Source organism: Antechinus flavipes, chromosome 1, assembly GCF_016432865.1.
Source record: "Antechinus flavipes isolate AdamAnt ecotype Samford, QLD, Australia chromosome 1, AdamAnt_v2, whole genome shotgun sequence".
Lineage (NCBI taxonomy): Eukaryota > Metazoa > Chordata > Mammalia > Dasyuromorphia > Dasyuridae > Antechinus > Antechinus flavipes.
This window is the reverse complement of record NC_067398.1, coordinates 360,891,915-360,919,432: the sequence shown is the minus strand read 5'-3', so window position 1 is coordinate 360,919,432 and position 27,518 is coordinate 360,891,915. Positions and strand designations below refer to the sequence as shown.

At 41.2% G+C, this 27,518-nt stretch overlaps 2 protein-coding genes across 2 annotated transcripts in view; both read right to left on the bottom strand.

Annotated features, from left to right (window-relative positions):
- Positions 1 to 899: 899 nt before the first annotated feature.
- LOC127543518 (proteoglycan 4-like) overlaps positions 900 to 27,518 on the bottom strand; it is a 90,720-nt gene continuing 64,101 nt past the window's right edge. The window contains exon 4 of the mRNA XM_051969648.1: positions 900 to 3,875. Coding sequence (XP_051825608.1) covers positions 3,842 to 3,875 — 34 coding nt within the window. The 3' untranslated portion in view covers positions 900 to 3,841. The remainder of the gene's footprint in view (positions 3,876 to 27,518) is intronic.
- LOC127543515 (proteoglycan 4-like) lies at positions 10,497 to 17,342 on the bottom strand. Its single transcript, XM_051969646.1, has 3 exons — positions 17,177 to 17,342; positions 15,408 to 15,451; positions 10,497 to 13,334 (listed from the first exon to the last, which is right to left on the bottom strand). The coding sequence occupies exons 2-3, from the start codon at positions 15,436 to 15,438 to the stop codon at positions 11,863 to 11,865; spliced, it is 1,503 nt and encodes a 500-aa protein (XP_051825606.1). The 5' UTR covers positions 15,439 to 15,451; positions 17,177 to 17,342; the 3' UTR covers positions 10,497 to 11,862.

The following is a 27,518-nucleotide window of genomic DNA, read 5'->3' as shown; positions in this document are numbered from 1 at the left end:
ATAGGATAAGGTGGAGTATTATAAGAAGGGTGTATAGAGTTATGGAAATGGGACAAAGATACGCAGATTCATGGGAAAGGGAAAGATTAAAAGGAAAGAGAAATAGGATAAAGTGAGGTACAGTAGGTTGTTTAGATTAATGAGAGTGGCATGAAGTGTGTAGATTAATAGGATAAAGACAGAGTGGGGAGGGAGAAAATGAGAGGGATCCATGAGTGGGAGTTGGTGTTGAGGTTAAGTAATATTGCGAGGCAAATTAAAAGGTAGAGTAAGAGTAGTTAGCCAAGATAGGAAACAAGATATCCACAGACATAATAACAGTGTAGAGCAGAATTAGAAAAAAAATAGGGGTATTAATAGTAAAAAAAAAAAAAATGATTCAAGCGACAGAGAACATCTGCATTATATCAAATATTGTCTTAGATATATGTGTATATACGTGTGTATAATGTGTTTTTAAGTGTCCATGTGTGTATGTCCATAGGTGTGTGTATGTATAATATATATATGCTTATGTGTGTGTGTGTGTGTGTGTGTGTGTGTGCCTGTGTGCGTGGTTATGGATATTTTTTTGTGTATCTGTATACATACATAAAACCATCTGTGTTTGATTGCACATCGTGCTTCGGAGAGGTGGGGAGAAAAGCTTGGGAGAGATGGGGGGGAGAAATAAAAAAGTGCACAGCAGAGAACAAAAGTTACCAAGAAGCAAAGATGGACACAAATATGGCTTATACTTTTTTGAAATGGAAATTACATATTTTGAATTCTTCCCAAGGATCTGCTGGGCATATGACAATTTTTTTGGTCTCTTCTATTTTGCTTTTTCTTTCTTACTTTGCATTTAAGTTCTAAATATATTTTCAAAATATTCTGTTCATAAAAAGCAATGAGAATAGTTTGAGAGAAACATGATATATCGTTTATTATGGGAACTGATGCAAAATAAAGAACTAGGAAATCATAGCACACAATAATAGTAAAGTTCTAATGATAAACTGAAAGATTTGGATGACTTTGATCAATATCAAATATATATGGAGTATGGAACTGAGTCAAATTCATAAAAATTTTAATTTTAATCATTCCTTTAGACTAAGTTGAGGAAAAGGTTCCAATCTGCTGCTGTAGAGAATGGCTTCCTTATGTGACATATCAGTGAAATCATAGGTCTACTTCCTCTATTTAATTGGGCATTCTGGTACATTGTTCCCATCAAATTGTAATTGGTCAAGTTTATTTTCACTGTGGCCTTCTTTGATCAATATCAAATATATATTGAGTATAGAACTGAGTCAAATTCATAAAAACTTTCGTTTTAATCATTCTTTTAGACTGAGTTGAGGAAAAGGTTCCAATCTGTTTCTGTAGAGAAGGGTTTCCTTATCTGACATATCAGTGAAATCATCGGTCTAGTTCCTCTATTAAATTGGGCATTCTTGAACATTGTTCCCATCAAATTGTACTTGGTCAACTTTATTTTCACTGTGGCCTTCTATTTGTTGTCAATACACTCTTCCTGATCTTGAACTTTTCTCCCAGATTCCCAACTATTTGCTGTCAATGCACTGTTCCTGATCTTGAATAACTTTTCTCCCAGATATCTTCAATAACCGAGGATGGTTGACCTATGATTTGAACAGTTAATCCCAGATAGATGCCATTTTTGTGATAGCTATTTCTCTCCTTCCCTCTGACCTTTTTAGAGATTCTCTTTCCATCAATTATTGTATTCACTTCTCTGTGTACATATTGCAAATCTCCCAATAAAACATAAGATCCTCAAAGGCAAGAAGGAAATAAAGAGAAGGGAGTGAATGGGACCAGGAGGTGGTTTCTTTGAGGCTCGAGGACGTCAGGCCCAAGGTTCAGGACATCACATGACCACTATTCTCAAGGGATTAGAGGGCAGAAAAGGTCAGAGCCTAGGCCCAAGTTTCAGTCCCATGACCTCCAGGAAGGAGACAGCCTTGTGGTCTTTGGTCAGTGGTTACTTCCGTTTCTGGCCCTCCAAATCTTTTCCTGTTTATGAATCCATGCCTCTTTCCGGCCTGGGGCCCCACACCATGTGGGGCCGTTCCCTTTAGGTGCTGGGACCTCTCCTTGCCAGCATAGAATCCATGCTTTCGGTTGCCATCTGGAGATGCCTCAGAGTAGCCCATCTGAGTTAGGGTGTCCCACAGAGATTCCTCAATTCTTCCTTTGTTCTGGTTTTTTGCCTCACAATTAGATTTTTTCTTCCACAGCCTGAGAAATGGGGTTGAGTGTGTACGAGAGTTCTAATGATTTCACTTAGATCGCTTGCTGTCTTGGGAAGAGTGGCTTAAGGGAGCAAAGGAGAAACACTGGGATCCTCAATTTTGAAAAAATTGAATGTAGAATTTGGAAAAATGCTCATTTCAAGATTTAAAATCATTTTGAACTATACTCTAGGAAATCTTTCCAATGGAAGCTCTCACGTTCTTCCCTCTTCTCTTGTTTGCCTCCCTCCCCTTCTGTTCTTTTCCTCTGTCTTCCTTCCCTCCCTAACTTAGGGAGTTGCTCCATGCTGCCTGATCCCTTTTTCTCCTTTCTGCTCGCCCTCTCTCCACCCTCCCCTCTCAGAATCGGCACTCACCAGATATCTTTCCAGTCATTTACTGAGGCTGCTGATGTGTCTTGTTCAATTCCAATTCTAGTTCCCACTTAAATGAATATTTTTTGGTTTGTTTCTTCAAAAATTTCCCTTTGATCTATGGGTTTCTAAATTGAACACCAATATTCTGATGTCTTTGGACCACTGGATTTCGGTGAGATGGTATTGGGGGATTTTTTGACCTCTTTGGACCTTTTCCCCTCATGCCCTATCATTCCAGGACAATTTGCCAAATTATTTCTTGCATTATTTGTGTTCAGGTTCTCTTTTTGGTCAACATTTTCAGGTAGTCCATTTCTTCAATTTTCTGGTCCTAATCTATTCTTCAGTTCTGTCTTTTAAGTTTGGTTTCACATGGTTCAATTTGTTTTCAATATTTACAATCTCTACTGTAATTTCTGCTTGTTCTTCACTTCTATGGTTTCCCATTGCCAATCCTCATTTTGCAAAGACTTGTTCATCTTGAGATTCCTTTCCTCCTTTGCAAGTGGGTTTTCTTTCTTTTTTTTTTTTAATGCTTTTAGGTTTTCTTGGAAGGGTTTTATTGGTTACTTTGTTCTCCATTTGGTTTGATTTTTAAATTCATTTTTGAGTTCTCCATATTTTCTTTAGTTGTGCAGGCATTGCACAGTAGTCTTGGTGGGAAAAAGCTTTTTTTTTTTTTCACTTAAGTGTCCTCTTCTGAGGATGAAGTCTTGTCTTCCCTGTTCTGATCATCTATTTCAATGTTTCTTTGCAGGTGTGTGTGGAGAGAATGTTCCTAAAGCTTCCATGTCACTTTGCCCTCTGACCAGGAATGGGAAAGTAAGAGGTCCTCTCCCGTGGGAGTAGCAGCAGCCAGCAGCGTCCTGGATCCATTGTCTCTGCACCCAGCAGGAGCTGGATCCTGGCCAGGGCCACATCCTCAGCTTCTTAGGACCTGGCTGCCATCTTAGTCAGCCTAGCTTCATTCAGGCCTCCAGGACTCACACCTCAACTTGAAAAGTCTAGGAGATGAAAGTGTCTGTGGTGCCTGCTGAGGCTCCAGCCACTCCCAGCTTGGCCGAGGGTCCCCACTTGTTATTTCTGTGGATTGAAGTTTGCAAGTGGTAGAGAGCTTCATCCCCAGCCTGATGACTTTGTCCCCAGCCCTTTGGGTTGTGTATAAGGGATCCCCTGTGATATTCTGACTCTTTGATGTGAATGTCGCTCAATGACAAATTTGTTTCAATTGTGGGGGAAGTTGGGAAAGCACGAAAACCTTCTTAAAAAGCGCCAAAATAGGCCTTGGTGTCTCCCACCATTTTCGTTGGACTTTTGGGAGGAATGCTCGGGGTCTGTTGTTGGAGAAGGGGTTGAGTTGAAGGTCAAGGGTGGCAGGAACTTGCCAGACCTCTTCCCGAGACGGTTGCATGCTGGGGCAGCTTCTTCGGGTGGACCACCTTCTCCTTGGGTGAAGGGGGGTTCAGAGAGGACTCGGGGATTGGTGTGGGACTGGGTGGGAAGAGCCGGGCATAAATTGGTGGTCTCCGCAGGGGCTCTCAGTTCTTGCATGCCACAGGTGGGGCTAGCTTCTTGCGGTGGAGGAGCTCTGGGGGGTGTCTTCGGCTCAGGGGACTCCTCTTGAAGAGCAATCACGACTTCTGTGGTGTAGGCAGGCTGGGCTTCTTCGGCTGAAGGATCTTTTCCCTTTGTCCAATCGAAGGAAAGTTCAGCGAGAACTCTGGGGGACATCTGCAACTCAGTGGCAAGTGCCGGGTATATTTGCTTGGTCCCCTTGCGAGGAGCTTTCATGGAGCAGACTGGGCTGGCTTGTTGAGGGCGAGGACTTGTTCCCTCTGTCCAATGGAGAGGGGATTTGGAGAGAACTCTGCGGGATGCCTTGCAAGCAGTCGGATGATCCAGGGATGCTTTGGTTATCATCCTCTGAGAAGCATTGAACCTGTCGAGGGCACGGGCTAGGCTGGCCTCTTCGGATCGAGGACTTTCTGCTTGGGCCCAACTGCAGGAGGGTTTAGAAAGAATTCGGGGGGATGTTTGGCACTCCGTAGGAAGATCCAGGGACGCTTTGTGAATCTTCGCTCGGGGAGCACCGACCCCATCGATGGCATAGGCCGGACTGGCTTCTGGAGGACCTTCTCCTTGTGCCAGTCTAAGGCAGGGTTGGAGAGAACTTCGGGTGATGGCTAACATTCAGTCAGAAGAGCTGGGGCCACTTTGGATGTTCTTTTCCAAGAAGTTCTGACTACTTTGATGGCCCAGAATGAGCCGACATCTTGGTCTACAGCAGAAGAGTCTTCCTGAGGTGATTCCGAGGAGGGTTCGAGCCCAGTCTCAGAAGATGTCGGACATTCTGTGTCCAGCATCGAAGACAATTGGTTTGTCCTTTTCTGAGGAGCAGGAGCCGCTTGGCCAAGACAGGCCGGGGTGGTTTTCGAATGCCTCGGAGGGGAAACAGGATGGAATGGGTCCATCCTGATGAAAGGATCGGGAAAAGGCAAACTCCTCCCGGAGGTTGAGGCCACAGTGTCCTTTCCCTCTGTTTTTGGCCTAGAAGTAATGCTGCCCTCCATGTCCTCAAGGTCTGGCTCTTGCACATTCTGGTTATTTGATGAGGGTGCAATGCAGTGAGGGGGACCTCGGAATCGCAGGTTTTTTGTCTTCTTCAATAAGCTCCTTGGCTTCTCCTGGCCCAAGTCTGTGAAGGAAAAGGGGACCCTATGAGCAAAGGGGAAGGAATCAGGAAAGAGATTGTGGGTGGGAAAGATAGCAGCAGGACAGGGATTATGATCTCCCAAGAGACCTAGCCTTTGGAGGACAACTGGACCCTTGTCAACATGCTCTCCTTCGTGGCATACTTGAAGGAAGCCCAAGGGACAATTCCCTTACTTCCAACCCCATTGCTAAGCCCTTATTTGAACAGTCACCTCCTTGGACTGGAAACTCCTCCAAGCCAGGACCCACCTTGAGCCTTTCTTTATATACACCCAGTGCTTCTTATGGGGCTTAGTGCACAGTAGATAATATTGATTGACTCTGCTCTCCACTTATTCTTCCCTCTTTCTTTGGCTTTTCAACTCTGCACTCTGGTTTCTCACATTCTCATTCAGTCGAGTTTTACAAGTTGAAATGTAAAATTACTCTTGGAACTCTCAAAGTTCAAAAGGGAATGCATTTTGGATTCAATTTATTTAATATTTTGGCAATTTACATTAAAAAAATATTCTTATTTGGTTTTTGTCTTTTTTCAATATTGCTTTGTAAGTTCTTTCCTTGATTCCCACCCACAATTAAGAAGCGACATTTAAAATTTTGCAAAACATTTCCATAAAAGTTGAGAAAAAACCATAGATCTCCCATCTTAATGAAAAATCAAGTCTTAAGAAAAATTAAGTGAAAAATAGAGAGATAAAGAGGGAAATAGAGAATGCTTCAATCTGTATTCAGATACAAACATTCCTTTTCTGTGAATGGATTTTTTTTTTACCATAACTCTTTAGAGTAATTATGGATGATTGTGTTACTAAGAATAACAAAATCATTTGATGCTGCTCACTGAAGAACATTGCTATCATTTCATAGAAGGCACGTTTCACTGTGTTCATGGAGGACTTTGCAGGGTATTTTTCCCCCTGTGAACATTCTGCTCATTATTTCCCAGTGAACAATGATATTCCATCAGAAACTTGTTTCAGAAATTGTTTTTACATTTCCTATTGCTAATTTGATTTCCCCCCATTTATTCTCTCTTGTTTCACTCTGTCTCTCCTCAAAAGTGTTTTGCTACTGATCACTGACTCCTCCAAAATGAGCTGTTCTTTTATCCCCCCTGCCTTCCCATATTGCATTAACCTCCTATTTTCCTGCAGGCTAAGATAAGAGTTCCATATCCCTATTCAGTATGTAGGGTGTTTCCTAGTTGAAGCAATACTGATGAGAGTAGGGTTCACTCAACCTGCCTCTCAAAAAGCTTTTACTTGACTCTTTTTTGTATGCAAGTTAACTTGGGCTATTCCCCTTCTCCCTTTCCCTTTTCCCGGCACGTTCCCATCTCACTCCTTTTTTAAAGAAAAGGTATCATCCCTTCCTCTTCACCTCACACCTCTCTTTTTCTCTGGCGATATTGACTGCTTATAACTGCCAGAATCACAGCAACGTCCTAACGAGTTGCAAGTATCGTCCTCCTATGAAGCGATGGCAACAGATAAACTTCCAACAATCCCAAGAATATTGATCCTGATGCAGTCTCTATCTTGAACTTTCTTCTCCATGCACATGGAATATCTGTCGGACATTTTGACTTGGATGCCCAATTGCACCGGAACCTCAATGTATCCAAAACAGAATCTGTTCTTTGTCCTGGAACCTGTGTCCTCTTCTGAAATTCCCTTTTCTGTCAGCCACGTTGGAAGGCTTAGTCATCCACCACTCTTCCCTTTGCTTAGCCCACATATCATCCATTGACTGAGGGATCTTTTCCTTCCTTCCTCAACATTTTCCCCAGAGGCTTGCTTTTCTTCATTCCCCTAGCTAACAAGCTTGTCACCCTGTCCCCCCGTCTCCTGAGCTCTTCTGAGAGCCTCATTGTTCCATTCTGATGATGCCTTCGGACTTATTTTTCTACACTCTCTATCAGGCATATTCTAGTTGAAGTACTTTGGCGCCTCCCTCTTGCAATTAATTTGTGGGGTATCTTTCTCATTTAATACAGTGACTGATAGAAGAAGAAGTATCACTACATGTTTGTTCACTACATGTTTGTTCATTGATTCTCACCTTGGGGAATTGCTCCATGTTTTTTCGCCATCTTGAAAGCTCTCCTGAGGGAAAAGAATGTCAACACATAAATATTCAGCTTTGTTTCCAATAATTACCCCATCTTCCTAGCTAAAGGAGCAGCAAGCAGTCCAAGAAGGCTCTCATAACTCATCGGGCCCAGTCCAGCTGTTGCCTTTTCTTGTCCTCTATGTTTGAACAGTAGAGCCAGCCTCAACACAATTGATCAAAATGATCCATTCCTACGGCCCCATCCCTTTTTCTTCCTTTCTCCATCCCTTCTTTTTGGTCTCCTAATCTTTAAAAGAAATCCAAAGGCAGCAAGTGAGAACCTCCATTGTATGACAATATCAAGTAGAAGTTGCAATCTTGGAGGCAAACTGTCTGTCAGTATAAAGAAGAATCTATCAAGTTCATTGGTTTGCCGTGGCCTATGGGGACCTTCTATCAGACTGCTCCAAGCATCCAATTTCTGAGAATCCTTACAATATTCTTTGATTTCACAACCTCCTATGCACCTGTCAGGCTTACAGTCCATTGGCTCTTCTCCCGGTTTCTTCTTTCCCTGAAGAGTTCTCTTCTATTGCTCTTCTCAGATCCACAAGCCCTAAGGGCTACAATGTGGATCAGATGGGCCAGAATTAGAGGCTTGAAAGTCCTAACCTACACTTGTACCCTGGATAAACCTTTCTTAACACTTTCACTGCCTTGAAGCACAACAGGTCACTAAGAAGTCATGAAAGATTGTTGACCCAAGTACAGGGAGAAAGGGATTTTCTATACTTACTTTGGATATCTACAGGGACAATGAACAACTTGGTCCATCCCCTCCAATAAAAAACAAAAAAATGGGATAGATATCCATTTTGAGATTACAAAGAATTTGTTTTATGACTTTAAAATATGGTTTGGAGAAAGGTGGAAGAGGCTCCAGTAGCTTGTCAGAAAACGTTTGAGAACTTTGCTACTGCTGTCCCGCATCCTCTCTGGCTAAGGGAATCCACAAGTGTTTGAGGGTTAAGCTTGATCCCCCAAAGGATGGAATTGTTTGAAGGGTCTAAGCAATGAGGACTTGGAGGCAGTCTCGGGGTCATATCAGGGAAAGAGTATGAGAGGAAATACCTCTCTTCTGTCCTTTGCACTGTACTCTACAGCCTTTGCCAGTATACCGTCTCATTTGATCCTTAGATCAAGCCAGTGAGGAAATGGGAGGCAAAAAGGGGAAATGGTTTGCCTCAGAGCCTCTCAACTCTGAGCCTGAATTGGAAACTCAAGTCATCCTGACTCCCAGCTCTTTGTCTTTCTTCTACTCAAGAACAGAGGAGCCTCTTCAGGACAACCAAAAAATGCCATTTTCTTTGGAGGTGAGTCTCAGATTATTTGACTTCTCTCCTAAGAGGCTGCCAAAGAGCTTCTCGCTTACGATCTCAGTTGTATCGAGGACATTGAGGACAGAGGAACAAGCATCTTGTCCATTTCCTATTGCTGGCACAAGGAAGCTCTCTCACACTTTCCTAAACAGCAAAATGGTTCTGTATGATGTCATCACTACCTCACAATCTGTTACTAGGATCAAAGGCCAGGAGTCTCCACAACTCTGCTTTGTGTGAGAGAGAGGAGAGTGAGAGTGAAAGTGAGAGAGTGAGTGCCAGACAACAAGGTCTTCCCACAAAATTATACACCTCCTCCCCAAATACAAATTTCCTCATTCTTCCTCCTACACATATTCAGCTTTCCCCATCCCCAGAATAGCCTGCATCATGGGGCCTCTTACCTGTAAGTGCTCCTCGCAGATGAGAAAAACACTCAGCCCCGTTAGGTGGTGAAATGAAGACACACAAAATACAAACAAACACGGACACACACAAAACACAAACACGGACACACACAAAACAAACACGAACACACACACACACTCTCTCTCTCTCTCTCTCTCTCTCTCTCTCTCTCTCTCTCTCTCTCTCTCTTTCCTATCTTGCCCTCTCTATCTCCTAGCTCTCTCTGTCTCTGTCTCACACACTCACTCACTCTCTCGTCTATCTCTATCTTTTTTCTCTGTCTGTGTCTCACACACTCACTCACTCTCTCGTCTATCTCTATCTGTTTTCTCTACTCTATCTTCTCTCTATAGATCTATTTCTACCTTCTCTTTCTCTATAAATGCACTCTCTCTAATTTCTCGATCTTTTCTATATCTGATCCTATCTTCTCTATCACTATCACTATCACTATCACTAGATCTATCACTATCACTCTGTCTATCACTATCACTATCACTCTATCTATCACTATCTCTATCTCTCTATCACTATCACTAGATCTATCACTATCACTATCACTATCACTATCACTATCACTATCACTCTATCACTATCACTATCAGTCTATCTATTACTATCACTATCACTATCACTATCACTATCACTCTATCACTATCTCTCTCTAGATTCTCTATCACTATATTTTCTCTAGTTAACAAAATCTTCCCTATATCTATCGTTTCCCTATATCATCTATCTCTATTTTCTCTATATCTATCTCTATCTTTATTATTGCTATCTCTATATTCTCTATGACTATCTTTTCTATCTCTATGACTATCTTTTCTATCTCTATTTCTATCTTCTCTATATCTGTCTCTATATCTATCTCTCACTTTCTATAGCTATCTCTATCTTCTATATATCTATCTCTACTCTTTGTCTATGTCTGTGTTCTCTATATAACTTCTCTGTCTATATCTTTCTATCTACTACCTCTTTCCCTTCCCCCCTCCCTATCCTTTCCCTCCCTTTTCCCCTCTTCCCCCCCTACCCCCCCAATTCCCCCACCCTATCCCTTCCCCCCCGCTCCTACCACCTCTCTCCTCTCCTCCTCTCCTCTTCTCCTCCTCTCCTCTCTCTCTCCTCCTCTCCTCCTCTCCTACTCTTCTCCTCTACTTCTCTCCTCCTCTTCCTCCTCTCCTCCTCTTCTCCTCTCCTCCTCTCCTCCTCTCCTACTCTTCTCCTCTCCTCCTCTCCTCTCTCTCTCTCTCCTCTCTCCTCCTCTCCTCTTCTCCTCTCCTCCTCTCCTCCTCCTTCTCTCCTCCTCTTCTCTTGTTTGCCTCCCTCCCCTTCTGTTCTTTTCCTCTGTCTTCCTTCCCTCCCTAACTTAGGGAGTTGCTCCATGCTGCCTGATCCCTTTTTCTCCTTTCCACTCGCCCTCTCTCCACCCTCCCCTCTCAGAATCGGCACTCACCAGATATCTTTCCAGTCATTTACTGAGGCTGCTGATGTGTCTTGTTCAATTGCAATTCTAGTTCCCACTTAAATGAATATTTTTTGGTTTGTTTCTTCAAAAATTTTCCCTTTGATCTATGAGTTTCTAAATTGAACACCAATATTCTGATGTATTTGGACCACTGGATTTGGGTGAGATGGTACTGGGGGATTTTTTGACCTCTTTGGACCTTTTCCCCTCATGCCCTATCATTCCAATTTGCCAAATTATTTCTTGCATTATTTGTGTTCAGGTTCTCTTTATGGTCAACATTTTCAGGTTGTCCATTTCTTCAATTTTCTGGTCCTAATCTATTCTTCAGTTCTGTCTTTTAAGTTTGGTTTCACATGGTTCAATTTGTTTTCAATATTTACAATCTCTACTGTAATTTCTGCTTGTTCTTCACTTCTATGGTTTCCCATTGCCAATTCTCATTTTGCAAAGACTTGTTCATCTTGAGATTCCTTTCCTCCTTTGCAAGTGGGTTTTCTTTCTTTTTTTTTTTTTAATGCTTTTAGTTTTTCTTGGAAGGGTGTTTTTGGTTACTTTGTTCTCCATTTGGTTTGATTTTTCAATTCATTTTTGAGTTCTCCATATTTTCTTTAGTTGTGCAGGCATTGCACATTAATCTTGGTGGGGAAAAGCTTTTTTTTTTTTTTTTACTTAAGTGTCCTCTTCTGAGGATGAAGTCTTGTCTTCCCTGTTCTGATCATCTATTCCAATGGTTCTTTGCAGGTGTGTGTAGAGAGAATGTTCCTAAAGCTTCCATGTCACTTTGCCCTCTGACCAGGAATGGGAAAGTAAGAGGTCCTCTCCCGTGGGAGTAGCAGCAGCCAGCAGCGTCCGGGATCCATTGTCTCTGCACCCAGCAGGAGCTGGATCCTGGCCAGGGCCACATCCTCAGCTTCTTAGGACCTGGCTGCCATCTTAGTCAGCCTAGCTTCATTCAGGCCTCCAGGACTCACACCTCAACTTGAAGAGAGAGTCTAGGAGATGAAAGTGTCTGTGGTGCCTGCTGAGGCTCCAGCCACTCCCAGCTTGGCCGAGGGTCCCCACTTGTTATTTCTGTGGATTGAAGTTTGCAAGTGGTGCCATAGGAGAGAGCTTCATCCCCAGCCTGATGACTTTGTCCCCAGCCCTTTGGGTGGTGTATAAGGGATCCCCTGTGATATTCTGAGTCTTTGATGTTAAAGTCCCTCAATGACAAATTTGTTTCAATTGTGGGGGAAGTTGGGAAAGCACGAAAACCTTCTTAAAAAGCGCCAAAATAGGCCTTGGTGTCTCCCACCATTTTCGTTGGACCTTTGGGAGGAATGCTCGGGGTCTGTTGTTGGAGAAGGGGTTGAGTTGAAGGTCAAGGGTGGCAGGAACTTGTCAGACCTCTTCCCGAGACGGTTACATGCTGGGGCAGCTTCTTCGGGTGGACCACCTTCTCCTTGGGTGAAGGGGGGTTCAGAGAGGACTCGGGGAGTGGTGTGGGACTGGGTGGGAAGAGCCGGGCATAAATTGGTGGTCTCCGCAGGGGCTCTCAGTTCTTGCATGCCACAGGTGGGGCTAGCTTCTTGCGGTGGAGGAGCTCTGGGGGGTGTCTTCGGCTCAGGGGACTCCTCTTGAAGAGCAATCACGACTTCTGTGGTGTAGGCAGGCTGGGCTTCTTCGGCTGAAGGATCTTTTCCCTTTGTCCAACCGAAGGAAAGTTCAGCGAGAGCTCTGGGGGATGTCTGCAACTCAGTGGCAAGTGCCGGGTATATTTGCTTGGTCCCCTTGCGAGGAGCTTTCATGGAGCAGACTGGGCTGGCTTGTTGAGGGCGAGGACTTGTTCCCTCTGTCCAATGGAGAGAGGATTTGGAGAGAACTCTGCGGGATGCCTCGCATGCAGTCGGATGATCCAGGGATGCTTTGGTTATCATCCTCTGAGAAGCATTGAACCTGTCGAGGGCACGGGCTAGGCTGGCCTCTTCGGATCGAGGACTTTCTGCTTGGGCCCAACTGCAGGAGGGTTTGGAAAGAACTCGGGGGGATGTTTGGCACTCCGTAGGAAGATCCAGGGACGCTTTGTGAATCTTCGCTCTGGGAGCACCGACCCCATCGATGACATAGGCCGGACTGGCTTCTGGAGGACCTTCTCCTCGTGCCCAGTCTAAGGCAGGGTTGGAGAGAACTTCGGGTGATGGCTGACATTCAGTCAGAAGAGCTGGGGCCACTTTGCATGTTTTTGTCCAAGAATTTCTGACTACTTTGATGGCCCAGAATGAGCCGACGTCTTGGTCTGCAACAGAAGAGTCTTCCTGAGGTGATTCCGAGGAGGGTTCGAGCCCAGTCTCAGAACAAGTCGGACATTCTGTGTCCAGCATCGAAGAGACTTGGGTTGTCCTTTTCCAAGGAGCAGCAGCCGCTTGGCCAGGACAGGCCGGGGTGGCTTTCGAATGCCTCGGAGGGGAAACAGGATGGAATGTGTCCATCCTGATGAAAGGATCGGGAAAAGACAAACTCCTCCCGGAGGTTGAGGCCACAGTGTCCTTTCCCTCTGTTTTTGGCCTAGAAGTAATGCTGCCCTCCATGTCCTCAAGGTCTGGCTCTTGCACATTCTGGTTATTTGATGAGGGTGCAATGCAGTGAGGGGGACCTCGGAATCGCAGGATTTTTGTCTTCTTCAATAAGCTCCTTGGCTTCTCCTGGCCCAAGTCTGTGAAGGAAAAAGGGACCCTATGAGCAAAGGGGAAGGAATCAGGAAAGAGATTGTGGGTGGGAAAGATAGCAGCAGCACAGGGATTATGATCTCCCAAGAGTGAGACCTAGCCTTTGGAGGACAACTGGACCCTTGTCAACATGCTCTCCTTCGTGGCATACTTGAAGGAAGCCCAAGAGACAATTTCCTTACTTCCAACCCCATTGCTAAGCCCTTATTTGAACAGAGTCACCTCCTTGGACTAGAAGCTCCTCCAAGCCAGGACCCACCTTGAGCCTTTCTTTATATACACCCAGTGCTTCCGATGGGGCTTAGTGCACAGTAGATAATATTGATTGACTCTGGTCTCCACTTATTCTTCCCTCTTTCTTTGGCTTTTCAACTCTGCACTCTGGTTTCTCACATTCTCATTCAGTCGAGTTTTACAAGTTGAAATGTAAAATTACTCTTGGAACTCTCAAAGTTCAAAAGGGAATGCATTTTGGATTCAATTTATTTAATATTTTGCCCAATTTACATTAAAAAAAATATTCTTATTTGGTTTTTGTCTTTTTTCAATGCTGCTTTGTAAGTTCTTTCCTTGATTCCCACCCACAATTAAGAAGCGACATTCAAAATTTTGCAAAACATTTCCATAAAAGTTGAGAAAAAACCATAGATCTCCCATCTTAATGAAAAATCAAGTCTTAAGAAAAATTAAGTGAAAAATAGAGAGATAAAGAGGGGAATAGAGAATGCTTCAATCTGTATTCAGATACAATCATTCCTTTTCTGTGAATGGATTTTTTTTTTTTACCATAACCCTTTAGAGTAGTTATGGATGATTGTGTTACTGAGAATAACAAAATCATTTGATGCTGCTCACTGAAGAACATTGCTATCATTTCATAGAAGGCACGTTTCACTGTGTTCATGGAGGACTTTGCAGGGTATTTTCCCCCTGTGAACATTCTGCTCATTATTTCCCAGTGAACAATGATATTCCATCAGAAACTTGTTTCAGAAATTGTTTTTACATTTCCTATTGCTAATTTGATTTCCCCCCATTTATTCTCTCTTGTTTCACTCTGTCTCTCCTCAAAAGTGTTTTGCTACTGATCACTGACTCCTCCAAAATGAGCTGTTCTTTTATCCCCCCTCCCTTCCCATATTGCATTAACCTCCTATTTTCCTGCAGGCTAAGATAAGAGTTCCATATCCCTATTCAGTATGTAGGGTGTTTCCTATTTGAAGCCATACTGATGAGAGTATGCCTCTCAAAAAGCTTTTACTTGACTCTTTTTTGTATGCAAGTTAACTTGGGCTATTCCCCTTCTCCCTTTCCCTTTTCCCGGCACGTTCCCATCTCACTCCTTTTTTAAAGAAAAGGTATCATCCCTTCCTCTTCACCTCACACCTCTCTTTTTCTCTGGCGATATTGACTGCTTATAACTGCCAGAATCTCAGCAAAGTCCTAACGAATTACAAGTATCATCCTCCTATGAAGCGATGGCAACAGATGAACTTGCAACATTCCCAAGAATATTGATCCTGATGCAGTCTCTATCTTGAACTTTCTTCTCCATGCACATGGAATATCTGTCGGACATTTTGACTTGGATGCCCAATTGCACCGGAACCTCAATGTATCCAAAACAGAATCTGTTCTTTGTCCTGGAACCTGTGTCCTCTTCTGAAATTCCCTTTTCTGTCAGCCACGTTGGAAGGCTTAGTCATCCACCACTCTTCCCTTTGCTTAGCCCACATATCATCCATTGACTGAGGGATCTTTTCCTTCCTTCCTCAACATTTTCCCCAGAGGCTTGCTTTTCTTCATTCCCCTAGCTAACAAGCTTGTCACCCTGTCCCCCCGTCTCCTGAGCTCTTCTGAGAGCCTCATTGTTCCATTCTGATGATGCCTTCGGACTTATTTTTCTACACTCTCTATCAGGCATATTCTAGTTGAAGTACTTTGGCGCCTCCCTCTTGCAATTAATTTGTGGGGTATCTTTCTCATTTAATACAGTGACTGATAGAAGAAGAAGTATCACTACATGTTTGTTCACTATATGTTTGTTCATTGATTCTCACCTTGGGGAATTGCTCCATGTTTTTTCGCCATCTTGAAAGCTCTCCTGAGGGAAAAGAATGTCAACAAATAAATATTCAGCTTTGTTTCCAATAATTACCCCATCTTCCTAGCTAAAGGAGCAGCAAGCAGTCCCAGAAGGCTCTCATAACTCATCGGGCCCAGTCCAGCTGTTGCCTTTTCTTGTCCTCTATGTTTGAACAGTAGAGCCAGCCTCAACACAATTGATCAAAATGATCCATTCCTACGGCCCCATCCCTTTTTCTTCCTTTCTCCATCCCTTCTTTTTGGTCTCCTAATCTTTAAAAGAAATCCAAAGGCAGCAAGTGAGAACCTCCATTGTATGACAATATCAAGTAGAAGTTGCAATCTTGTAGGCAAACTGTCTGTCAGTATAAAGAAGAATCTATCAAGTTCATTGGTTTGCCGTGGCCTATGGGGACCTTCTATCAGACTGCTCCAAGCATCCAATTTCTGAGAATCCTTACAATATTCTTTGATTTCACAACCTCCTATGCACCTGTCAGGCTTACAGTCCATTGGCTCTTCTCCCGGTTTCTTCTTTCCCTGAAGAGTTCTCTTCTATTGCTGTTCTCAGATCCACAAGCCCTAAGGGCTACAATGTGGATCAGATGGGCCAGAATTAGAGGCTTGAAAGTCCTAACCTACACTTGTACCCTGGATAAACCTTTCTTAACACTTTCACTGCCTTGAAGCACAACAGGTCACTAAGAAGTCATGAAAGATCGTTGACCCAAGTACAGGGAGAAAGGGATTTTCTATACTTACTTTGGATATCTACAGGGACAATGAACAACTTGGTCCATCCCCTCCAATAAAAAAAAATGGGATAGATATCCATTTTGAGATTACAAAGAATTTGTTTTATGACTTTAAAATATGGTTTGGAGAAAGGTGGAAGAGGCTCCAGTAGCTTGTCAGAAAACGTTTGAGAACTTTGCTACTGCTGTCCCGCATCCTCTCTGGCTAAGGGAATCCACAAGTGTTTGAGGGTTAAGCTTGATCCCCCAAAGGATGGAATTGTTTGAAGGGTCTAAGCAATGAGGACTTGGAGGCAGTCTCGGGGTCATATCAGGGAAAGAGTATGAGAGGAAATACCTCTCTTCTGTCCTTTGCACTGTACTCTACAGCCTTTGCCAGTATACCGTCTCATTTGATCCTTAGATCAAGCCAGTGAGGAAATGGGAGGCAAAAAGGGGAAATGGTTTGCCTCAGAGCCTCTCAACTCTGAGCCTGAATTGGAAACTCAAGTCATCCTGACTCCCAGCTCTTTGTCTTTCTTCTACTCAAGAACAGAGGAGCCTCTTCAGGACAACCAAAAAATGCCATTTTCTTTGGAGGTGAGTCTCAGATTATTTGACTTCTCTCCTAAGAGGCTGCCAAAGAGCTTCTCGCTTACGATCTCAGTTGTATCGAGGACATTGAGGACAGAGGAACAAGCATCTTGTCCATTTCCTATTGCTGGCACAAGGAAGCTCTCTCACACTTTCCTAAACAGCAAAATGGTTCTGTATGATGTCATCACTACCTCACAATCTGTTACTAGGATCAAAGGCCAGGAGTCTCCACAACTCTGCTTTGTGTGAGAGAGAGGAGAGTGAGAGTGAAAGTGAGAGAGTGAGTGCCAGACAACAAGGTCTTCCCACAAAATTATACACCTCCTCCCCAAATACAAATTTCCTCATTCTTCCTCCTACACATATTCAGCTTTCCCCATCCCCAGAATAGCCTGCATCATGGGGCCTCTTACCTGTAAGTGCTCCTCGCAGATGAGAAAAACACTCAGCCCCGTTAGGTGGTGAAATGAAGGCACACAAAATACAAACAAACACAGACACACACAAAACACAAACACGGACACACACAAAACAAACACAAACACGAACACACACACACACACTCTCTCTCCTCTCCTCCTCTCCTCCTCTTCTCCTCCTCCTCCTCTCCTCTCCTCCTCTTCTCCTCCTCTCCTCCTCTCCTCCTCTCCTACTCTTCTCCTCTCCTCTCTCCTCTTCTCCTCTCCTCCTCTCCTCTTCTCCTCCTCTCCTACTCTTCTCCTCTCCTCCTCTCCTCCTCTCCTCTTCTCTTCTCCTCCTCTCCTCCTCTCCTACTCTTCTCCTCTCCTTCTCTCCTCCTCTTCTCCTCTCCTCCTCTCCTCCTCTCCTCTTCTCCTACTCCTCCCACCTCTCTCACTCTCTCACTTTCCCTGACTCAGGCTCTGGCGCTCTCTCGCTCTCGCTCACTCTCTCGCTCTCCCTCTCACTCTCCTCTCTCTCCCGCACAGAGCACCGTTGTTGAGATTCCTGGCCTTTTATCCTAGTAAGAGATTGTGAGGTAGTGATGACATCAAACGGAAGCTTTTTTCTGTTATATCCATTGCCGACAGAATGCTCCCTTTACATTGATGCTTGGTTACACTGTTTACTGAACCAAAGCCACTCTGCCTGAATTGGCTTTTCCACAGATTCTCATTTAATCATTTCGTCACCTTCCCCCTAGAGTGGATCTTTACCAAAGATGAAAAATATTTCCCAACACTAAACATTTAAAATGCTTGTCTTTGTCTGACTGTCCATTAATAAAGAAAAATATATATTTGCATCCCCCGTTCATGGGTAAAAGAATCGGATACGCTTCTTTGTAAAACTTTTTGATTCGGCTTTCTTGTCTTTTCCCTTTCTGGTTCAAGTTCAGGATAGATCATTTGTCTTGCATTACTGATAAGGCAACAAAATTGAAATCTTCCTCCTTCTCTTCATCTTTATCTTCCCTAACACTCTTTACCTCCTTTTGCATCTTTTTGGCAAACTTCTTTTGATTTTTTATTGAAGTTTTTTATTTCCCAAACATTGGCAAGGAAAATTTTTTCAACATGGACCCTCGAAAAACCATGTGTTTCAATGCCTCCCAATTTTCCCCCACTTCCTCACCTGCATGGCATGCAATCCCTTATATGCTAAACGTGCTTAAACACATGTTCATTCCAATATAGGCATACACATTTAGACAACGATCTTGATGCAAAAGACAAATGAAACCTAAAACCTTTTTTAAAATGGCCTAGAAAATAAAATACAAGCAAATCCTAACCAAAAGTGTGAAAATGCTATGTTGTGATCCACACTTAGTTCCTACAGTCCCCTCTCTGGGTGCAGATGGCTCTCATCCTCACAGATCATTGGCTCAGGCCCGTATCATCTCTTTGTCGAAAAAGGCCACGTCCATCAGAATTGATCACCGTACAATCTTCTTGTGGCCTTGTACAATCATCTCCTGGTTCTGCTCATTTCACTCCGCATCAGTTCATGTAAGTCTTTCCAGGTGTCTCTGACATCACCCTGCTTACTGTCAAACTTCCTTTGAACTCTCACACCCTAGGTAGAGAGTCTAGTCTGCCTCTCTTGAAATCATCTTGTGAATCCAACTCAGCCAATTTGTCAAGACACTGGTAGATTTAGTGTGAAAGGGTTCATTTCAGCCTCTACAATTCCCCTAGCAGTGCTACTAATCAGCTTGAAAATAAGATGGAAAGGCGCTTGATCAATGGGCCATGTTCTCGATCAGCTCCCCAAACCCCTGTACCCTCTAGGTATTCATTTGACACTGAAGCATACAGTGTCTTGTTCTACATCTTCCCTCGTTATCCTTGATATTGGATACTAAAAATGTCCTGGTGTTCCAATAATATCACAGGTTCCTTGGGAGCCTCAGTTTCTTCACCTCTAGAATGGGAATGGATAACAATACTTATATTGAGGAAGCGTTCTGAGAAAAGCATTCTGTAAACTGGAAAGTTATATGAAAATGTAAAGGATTGCTCTATTTGCTAGAGAGTTGCAAGAAGAAATAGACAGCCAAACTGTAATAGTGGGAGATCTCAACCCACAAAACAAATCAGAAAGAAATTCAAGAGGTAAATAGAATATTAGAAAAAATTAGGTAGGCTAAATCTTTGGAGAAAACTGAATGGGGTCAGAAAGGAGGATACTTTCTTCTCAGCACCACCTACACAAGGGTAGTAGGAACCTACTACCTACACAAACCTGCACAACCTACACCAACCTACACAAAAATTGACCCTATATTAGGACATAAAGACCTCAGAATTAAATGCAGAAAGGCAGAAATAGTAGATGCTTTCTTTTCAGATCACGATGCAATAAAAACGACATTCCACAAAATATTGAAAGAACAGTTATCCCCAATGATATAGCAACTATTTGCAAAAACAAGGAATGAAGGAGTCCTACCAAATTCCTTTTAGGACACAGACATGGTACTGATACCTACACCAGGTAGATTGAAAACAGAGAAAGAAAATTATAGACCAATCTCCCTAATGACTATTGATGCTAAAATCTTTTTTTTTTTAATTTTTAATTTAATAATTACATTATATTGACACTCATTTCTGTTCCGATTTTTTTCCCCTCCCTCCCTCCACCCCCTCCCCTAGATGGCAAGCAGTCCTTTATATGTTGGATATGTTGCAGTATATCCTAGATACAATATATGTTTGCAGAACCGAACAGTTCTCTTGTTGCGTAGGGAGAATTGGATTCAGAAGGTATAAATAATCCGGGAAGAAAAACAAAAATGCAGATAGTTCACATTCGTTTCCCAGATGCTAAAGATATTAGCCAAAAGTCTACAGAAAATCATCCCCAGGATCATACACCATGATCAAGTAGGATTTATACCAGGAATGCAGGGCTGCTTCAATATTAGGAAAACTATCAGTATAATTGGCCCTATTCATAACCAATGAACAAAGACCAATGATCATCTCAAGAGATGAAGAAAAACCATTTGATAAAATCCAACATCCATTCCTATGAAAACACTTGAGAGTATAGGAATAAATGGACTTTTTCTTCAAATCATCATTGGCATCTATTTAACACCAGCAGTCAGCACCTTCAATCATTCCCAATAAGATCAGGTGTGAGACAAGGTTGCCCATTATCACTGTTACTATTCAATATTGTATTAGAAATTCTCGCTTTGGCAATAAGAGTTGAGAAAAAGATGAAAGGAATCAGAGTAGGCAATGAGGAAACCAAATGATCACCCTTTGCTGATGATATGATGGTATACTTAGAGAACCCCAGAGAGTCTACTAAAAAGTCAGTTCTCTTGTTGCGTAGGGAGAATTGGATTCAGAAGGTATAAATAATCCGGGAAGAAAAACAAAAATGCAGATAGTTCACATTCGTTTCCCAGATGCTAAAGATATTAGCCAAAAGTCTACAGAAAATCATCCCCAGGATCATACACCATGATCAAGTAGGATTTATACCAGGAATGCAGGGCTGCTTCAATATTAGGAAAACTATCAGTATAATTGGCCCTATTCATAACCAATGAACAAAGACCAATGATCATCTCAAGAGATGAAGAAAAACCATTTGATAAAATCCAACATCCATTCCTATGAAAACACTTGAGAGTATAGGAATAAATGGACTTTTTCTTCAAATCATCATTGGCATCTATTTAACACCAGCAGTCAGCACCTTCAATCATTCCCAATAAGATCAGGTGTGAGACAAGGTTGCCCATTATCACTGTTACTATTCAATATTGTATTAGAAATTCTCGCTTTGGCAATAAGAGTTGAGAAAAAGATGAAAGGAATCAGAGTAGGCAATGAGGAAACCAAATGATCACCCTTTGCTGATGATATGATGGCATACTTAGAGAACCCCAGAGAGTCTACTAAAAAGTTGTTAGAAATAATCCAAAACTTTAGCACAATTGCTGGATACAAAATAAACCCTCATAAGTTATCAGCATTCATATACATATATATATATAGTGTGTGTGTGTATATATATATATGTGTGTGTGTGTATATATATATATATATATATATATATAACAAAAGAGAAATACCATTTAAAGTAACTACTGATAGTATAACATATTGAGGAATCTATCTGCCAAGGGAAAATCAGAAACTTTATGAACCAAAGTACCAAACATTTTTCACACAAATTAAGTCTGATCTAACCAAGTGGAAAAATATTACATGCTCTTGGATAGGGTGAGCAAATATAATGAAGATGACAATGCTATCTAAACTACTCTATTTGTTTAGTGCTATATCAATCAGACTCCCAAAATAAAATGATTTGAATGACCTAGAACAAAGAACAAAGTTCATATGGAAAAACAAAAGATCAAGAATTTCAAGGGAATTAATGGAAAAAACAAATCAAATGAAGGTAGCCTAGCTGTACCAGATATAAAATTATATTAGAAAGCAGTGGTTACCAAAATCATTTGGTATTGGTTAAGAAATAGACTAGTTGGTCAATGGATTAGGTTCGGTTCAAAGAACAAAGCTTCCAATAACTTTCATAATCTAATGTTTGACAAACCGAAAGACCCCAGTATTTGGTAGAAGAACTCACTGGGAAAACGAAGAAGAAGAAATTGTAACCCTTTCTAGCCGTATGAAAAGATGCTCCAAGTCACTATTAATCAGAGAAATGCCAATTAAGACAACTCTGAGATACCACGACACACCTGTCAGATTGGCTAGAATGACAAGGAAAGATAATCCATAATGTGGGAGGGAATTTGGGAACACAGGGACACTAATGCATTGTTGATGGAATTGTGAACACATCCAGCCATTCTGGAGAGCAATTTGGAACGATACTCAACAAGTTATCAACATGTGCCTTCCCCTTGATCCAGCACTGTTTCTACTGGGCTTATATCCCAAAGAAATCTTAAAGAAGGGAAAGGGACCTGTACGTGCACGAATGTTTGTGGCAGGTCTCTTTGTAGTAGCCAGAAACTGGAAACTGAGTGGATGCCAATCAGTTGGAGAATGACTGAATAAATTGTGCTACATGTATATTGTGGAATATTATTGTTCGGTAAGAAATGATCAGCAGGAGGATTTCAGAAAAACCTGGAGAGACTTACCTAAAATGATGGGGAGTGAAATGAGCAGGACCAGGAGATCATTATATACTTCAACAACAATACTATGTGATGATCAAGGGAAAAAATTGGAACAGAAGCTTTGGCAATTGTCATTGCTCTAAAATTATGCATGCATAGAACTTGTCAATAAAAAGCTATCAAAAATTTTTAAAAATAACTGCCAATACTATAAAATATTTGGGAATCTATTGGCCAAAAGAAAGTCAGAAACTATATATAAGCAAAACTACAAAACACCTTCCACACAAAAACAGTCAAGTCTAAACAATTGGAAAAATATCAAGTGCTCTTGAATAGGTCGAGCAAATATAATAAAGATGACAATATTACCTAACCTAAACGATTTATTTCGTGCTATACCAATCAAATTCACAAGAAACTATTTTGCTGACAAATAACAACAAAATTTATCTGGAACGACAAAAAGTCAAGAAATTCAAGGGAATTAATGAAAAAAAAAATGAAATGAAATGAAGGTGGCCTAGCTGTACCAGATCTAAAACTATATTATAAAGCAGAGGTTACCAAAATCATTTGGTATTGATTATACATAAATTAGAAGAACATAGGATAGTTTACCTCTCAGACCTGTGGAGGAGGAAGGAATTTATGACCAAAGAACTAGAGATCCTCATTGATCACAAAATAGAAAATTTTGATTCTATCAAATTCAAAAGATTTTGTGCAAACAAAAATAATGAAGACAAGATTCGGAGGGAAACAAACTGGGAAAACATTTTGAAAGTTAAAGTTTCTGATGAAAGCCTCATTTCCAATCTCTACTGTAATTTCTGCTTGTTCTTCACTTCATTTCTTGGAAGGGTTTTTTTGGTTACTGTTTTTGTTGAATGTGAATATTTAGCTTGAATAGGATAAATCTGTGGAGATATATATACACATACATAAGAGGACACATCTATATTTATGAGGTCAAAATAATTCCTTATCTGTTGACTACCCCTTTGGAAAGCAATGTCTTCATGCTCAGATAACCCAATCCTCTAAGAGTAAATCTCTGGGTCCATCCTCAGAGCCTTCCCAGCTGGGTAAAATCTGCCATAGCTTATATTCCATTCATTTAGTCTTCTCAAATCAACATTCTCTAATACCTTAAGATGTTATATAAGTGCTCATGAAATTAGGTAAAAAATTAACCCCTAAAAGAAATTGAAGGAGAAAACTCACAGAGAAAACCTGGACAATTGAAAAGGTCTCGAGAGTGGAGAGAATCACCTTGATGATGATAGTATTAGAAACTTTATTAATTATAATAATTATTATTATTAACATAATGGACAGCTAAGTGGCTCAATGTCCTAAAGTCTAATTTGGAACATAGTCTTATAAAAATGAATATTGAAAACTATTTTACATGTTATTGGAAAAATACAATATTAATGAAATTACAAATAAAAAAAGAAAAACCTCTTGACTTCTGCTTCTGCCCACAATTAGATAACTTACCCTTTGACATGACCATGCTGTGGGCTAACATAGTCCAAGTATAATGGAAAATGAATTCTACCAGAGATGCCCATTAGTGTTGTTATCAAGTTGCTTCAATCATATCTGACTCTTTGTGACATCATTTGGCATTTTCTTGGTAAGGATAATGGAAGGATTTGCCGTTTCCTTTTCCAGCTCATTTTACATAAGTGGAAACTGTGGCAAATAGGTGAAGTGACTTTTTCAAGATGACATAGCTAGTAAGTGTCTGGGGCAGGATTTTGAACTCAGGAAAATGACATTGCCTGACTTCAGTCTGGGTATTCTATCCAATGCACCTATTTTAGTACTGAGCAAGCCAGTTAATTTTTCTGGGTCTTGTTTTTCTTTTCTGTAAATTCAGGAGGCTAGATTATATAATAACAGATAACATTTATGTAGTGCTCGCATTAATGCTGTGCTAACTGCTTTACAATTACACCATTTCATTTGATTCTCAAAACAAGCTTGGGAAGTAGGTGCTATTATTATCCCCATTTTACAGATGAGAAATTGAGGCAAACAGAGGTTAAGTGACTTGCCCAGATTCACTCAACTAGTAAGAATCTGAGATCATATTTGAACTCAAGTCTTGCTAATTCTAGGTTCAGTTCTCTATTCATTTTGCCATCAAGCTACCCTTATGTTGTCTAAAGTTCCTTCAAGCTTAGAATGAAGATGACTGAGACTAATATTGATCTAATCTTTTTGGTGATAATAATGGATTCACAGCATTTGGATTATAGCATCTTAATACATTTCACACTAGTATGCTATGTAATGTAAAAAAGTGGCAATTGCATTTAAAATGAAAACGAGAACTGCTAGACCTGATCAAATATGGATAAAAGAAAAATATGTTGCGAACAATACAGTATTAAAGATCCTCAGAGATTAATTTCAAATCTCTCTCAAATTGCTAAAATAGAAAATATTACTTATCGTAATTTTAGAGTTCCACTTCTTTCCTACTACAACTAAACATTCTTTATTACCCACCTTGTGCCTTTTTTCACCTCATATCTATGAAATCTTTATGAGAATGAATATATCAAACGTATTACTGAGAAAAACATGAAATAGGATCTTTCTTTCCAAGTTTTTTTTTAATTTTTCCTTCCTTCCCTCTTGCTCTCCTTCCCTCCCTTCCTTCTTCCTTCCTTCCTTCTTTCCTTCCTTCCTCCCTCTCTCCCTTCCTTCTTTCCTCCCTCCCTCTCTTCTCTCCCTTCCTCCTTCCTTCCTTTCTTTCTTCCCTTCTTTCTTCCTTTGCTTCCTCCTTCCTTCCTACTTCCCTCCCTTCCTTCCTCTCTCCTTCCTTCTCTCCCTCCCTTCTTCCCTCCCTCTCTCCTTTATTCTCTCTCTCCTTCCCTCCCTCCCTCCCTTCTTCGCTCCTTCCTTCCTTCCTTCCTTCTTTCCTTTTTCCCAAGAGGAGTCCACATTTTTATAGTCACACAACCGATTGAGAGATGCAGAAAACACAAGATTTTGTTTTGTTCATTGCTTGATTTTTTGAAAAAGCACTGGATTTGGTAAGGAGACAATGCTACTTTGCAGTATCTCCCTAAATAAAGTGCACCTATAAAATGCATCTTTCATGTATGTGTTAAAGTAATACAAGATTCTGGACAGATGTGGCCACAAGGATGAATATTCATACAAAGGATGAATTTGTATGAACATAAAATATGGAGATATAACAATCATCTAAGGTGATCTTCAGTGACACGGACAATATCCTACCCAAAGGTTAAATAGAAACATAATTCTCTGTTGATAGTCAGGTTCTTTTGGTTTTGTAGATGTGAGCCCTGCGGGCACTACAAAGCCTCCTCAGTGATATCTGCCATTATTCTAAAGAGATTGATTTAACCTTCCACACAGGAAAAACAAAACAAATAAAAATGCATATTGCTTTGAATATAACATTCAGTTGTATAAACAAGCCTTTGTAGCCTAGTACATCTTTCACAGACACTACAGACAGAGTGAGCAGGGTCCAGAATTGATTAGTAGGAGGATATGTGTGTCTGCATTGCATTTAGGGAAATAGATAGTCACTCCAAGGATCCTAAGTTGCTAGGTGATATAATAATCCATCTCTTTAGCACTAATATTCTTGAAGTGAGGCAGGATGGTACATAGGTAGAGAGCTGGCAGAGCAGAGTCCAGAAGGATTGGGTTCAAATTTGGTCTCTGAAACACTAGCTGTGTGACTGAGCAAGTCAAGTTCCTGACTGTTGTGAGTTTTCATGGAGAAGGACTTTCTTTAATATATTAAAAAAAAATAACCAAAGATTGCAGATCAGATTTTAGACTGAGGCTCAGAGCTAGGAATCATGGGTCACCACAATGTCAAAAAATAAAAATGGCAGTCAGATGCAGTCCTAATAGTTGACAAATGGAGATTTATATCCAAGAAGCTGATTAAAATACATCATCAATGATTTGTATGACCAGAAAAGGAGGTGGATTAGTCATGAAATGAAAGCAAGAGACAATAGATGAACAAACTTCTCTTAATATCATTCTTAATATATTAAAAGATCCAGAGGAAGACTTCTGGAGTTATGGAGAGTTCTTTTATGAAGGATTTATGAAAGAACAGGGATGAAAGCTCTGTTTGAACAGTCATGGATAGCTTGTGATCTTCACTGGTGAAGAGCATACAGCACAGGTAACAGTGATTGAGAGGATGACAAATATCATGGAGGCAGGGGGTTATGGCCTATTGACAAACTTTGCTATTCATCCATGAGTCACTCTTCTTTACTTTTCATATTTCATCTTTCTTTTCCCCAGCACTTTTGATAATTTGGACCTTTGCTGTTGTTGTTATCCAGGCATTTTTCATTCATGTCTAACTCTTTGTGATCCCATTTTTATAATTTTCTTGGCAAATCCTCATCCATCTAAGTATCAATACAAGACAAAAATGTTGGTCAGTTAAGGGTGTGACATACCAAGGGATTTCCTTGGACCAGTTCTAAAGAGTTGGAATGGAAAATAATGAACAAAGCTATACTAGAATAGAATGACCATGACTTTGTTCCAGGATGCCTAAATTTAGGGTGTGTTCATAGCTCTTGTATTCCCCCAATACATAGGAAAAAAATTAAGTTTAATACCTAGTTTAACAAAAATTATTAGTTTAGCTATGAGATCTTCATCATCCTTCCATAATCTCTTCTATATGATCAAGACTCACATCCCATGTCAGGTTTTTCTGCTGCTCAATCTAGCTCCTCCCCATCTTTTCTTCTGGTGAACATGAGTGTTGTCCCATTGTTTCCATAGAATCATGACCCAGGGTTTCTATTTATTCCCCATGAGCTCTATACCTCTCCTTTCATGCTACTTACCTTGAACTCCAAGAATCACTAGTGATAGTGCTGCTTTGGAATTCAGAGGATAGAGAGGTTTCTGTGGATTCGGTTAGTCAAGAGTGACTTCAGATAGGTAATACTTGAACTGAACCTTAAAATATGGAGACGATGTGAACAGGAGGAGGTGGAAGAGAATTCTACAAAGCTGAGAATAGCCTGAGCAAAGGCTTGTGCCGGAGACATGGAGGACACCTGGCCAGCTTGGAAGAAGGGACTGGGATATACAGTACTGGTAGAAAAGCCAAGGGGAAACTAGGCGGAGAG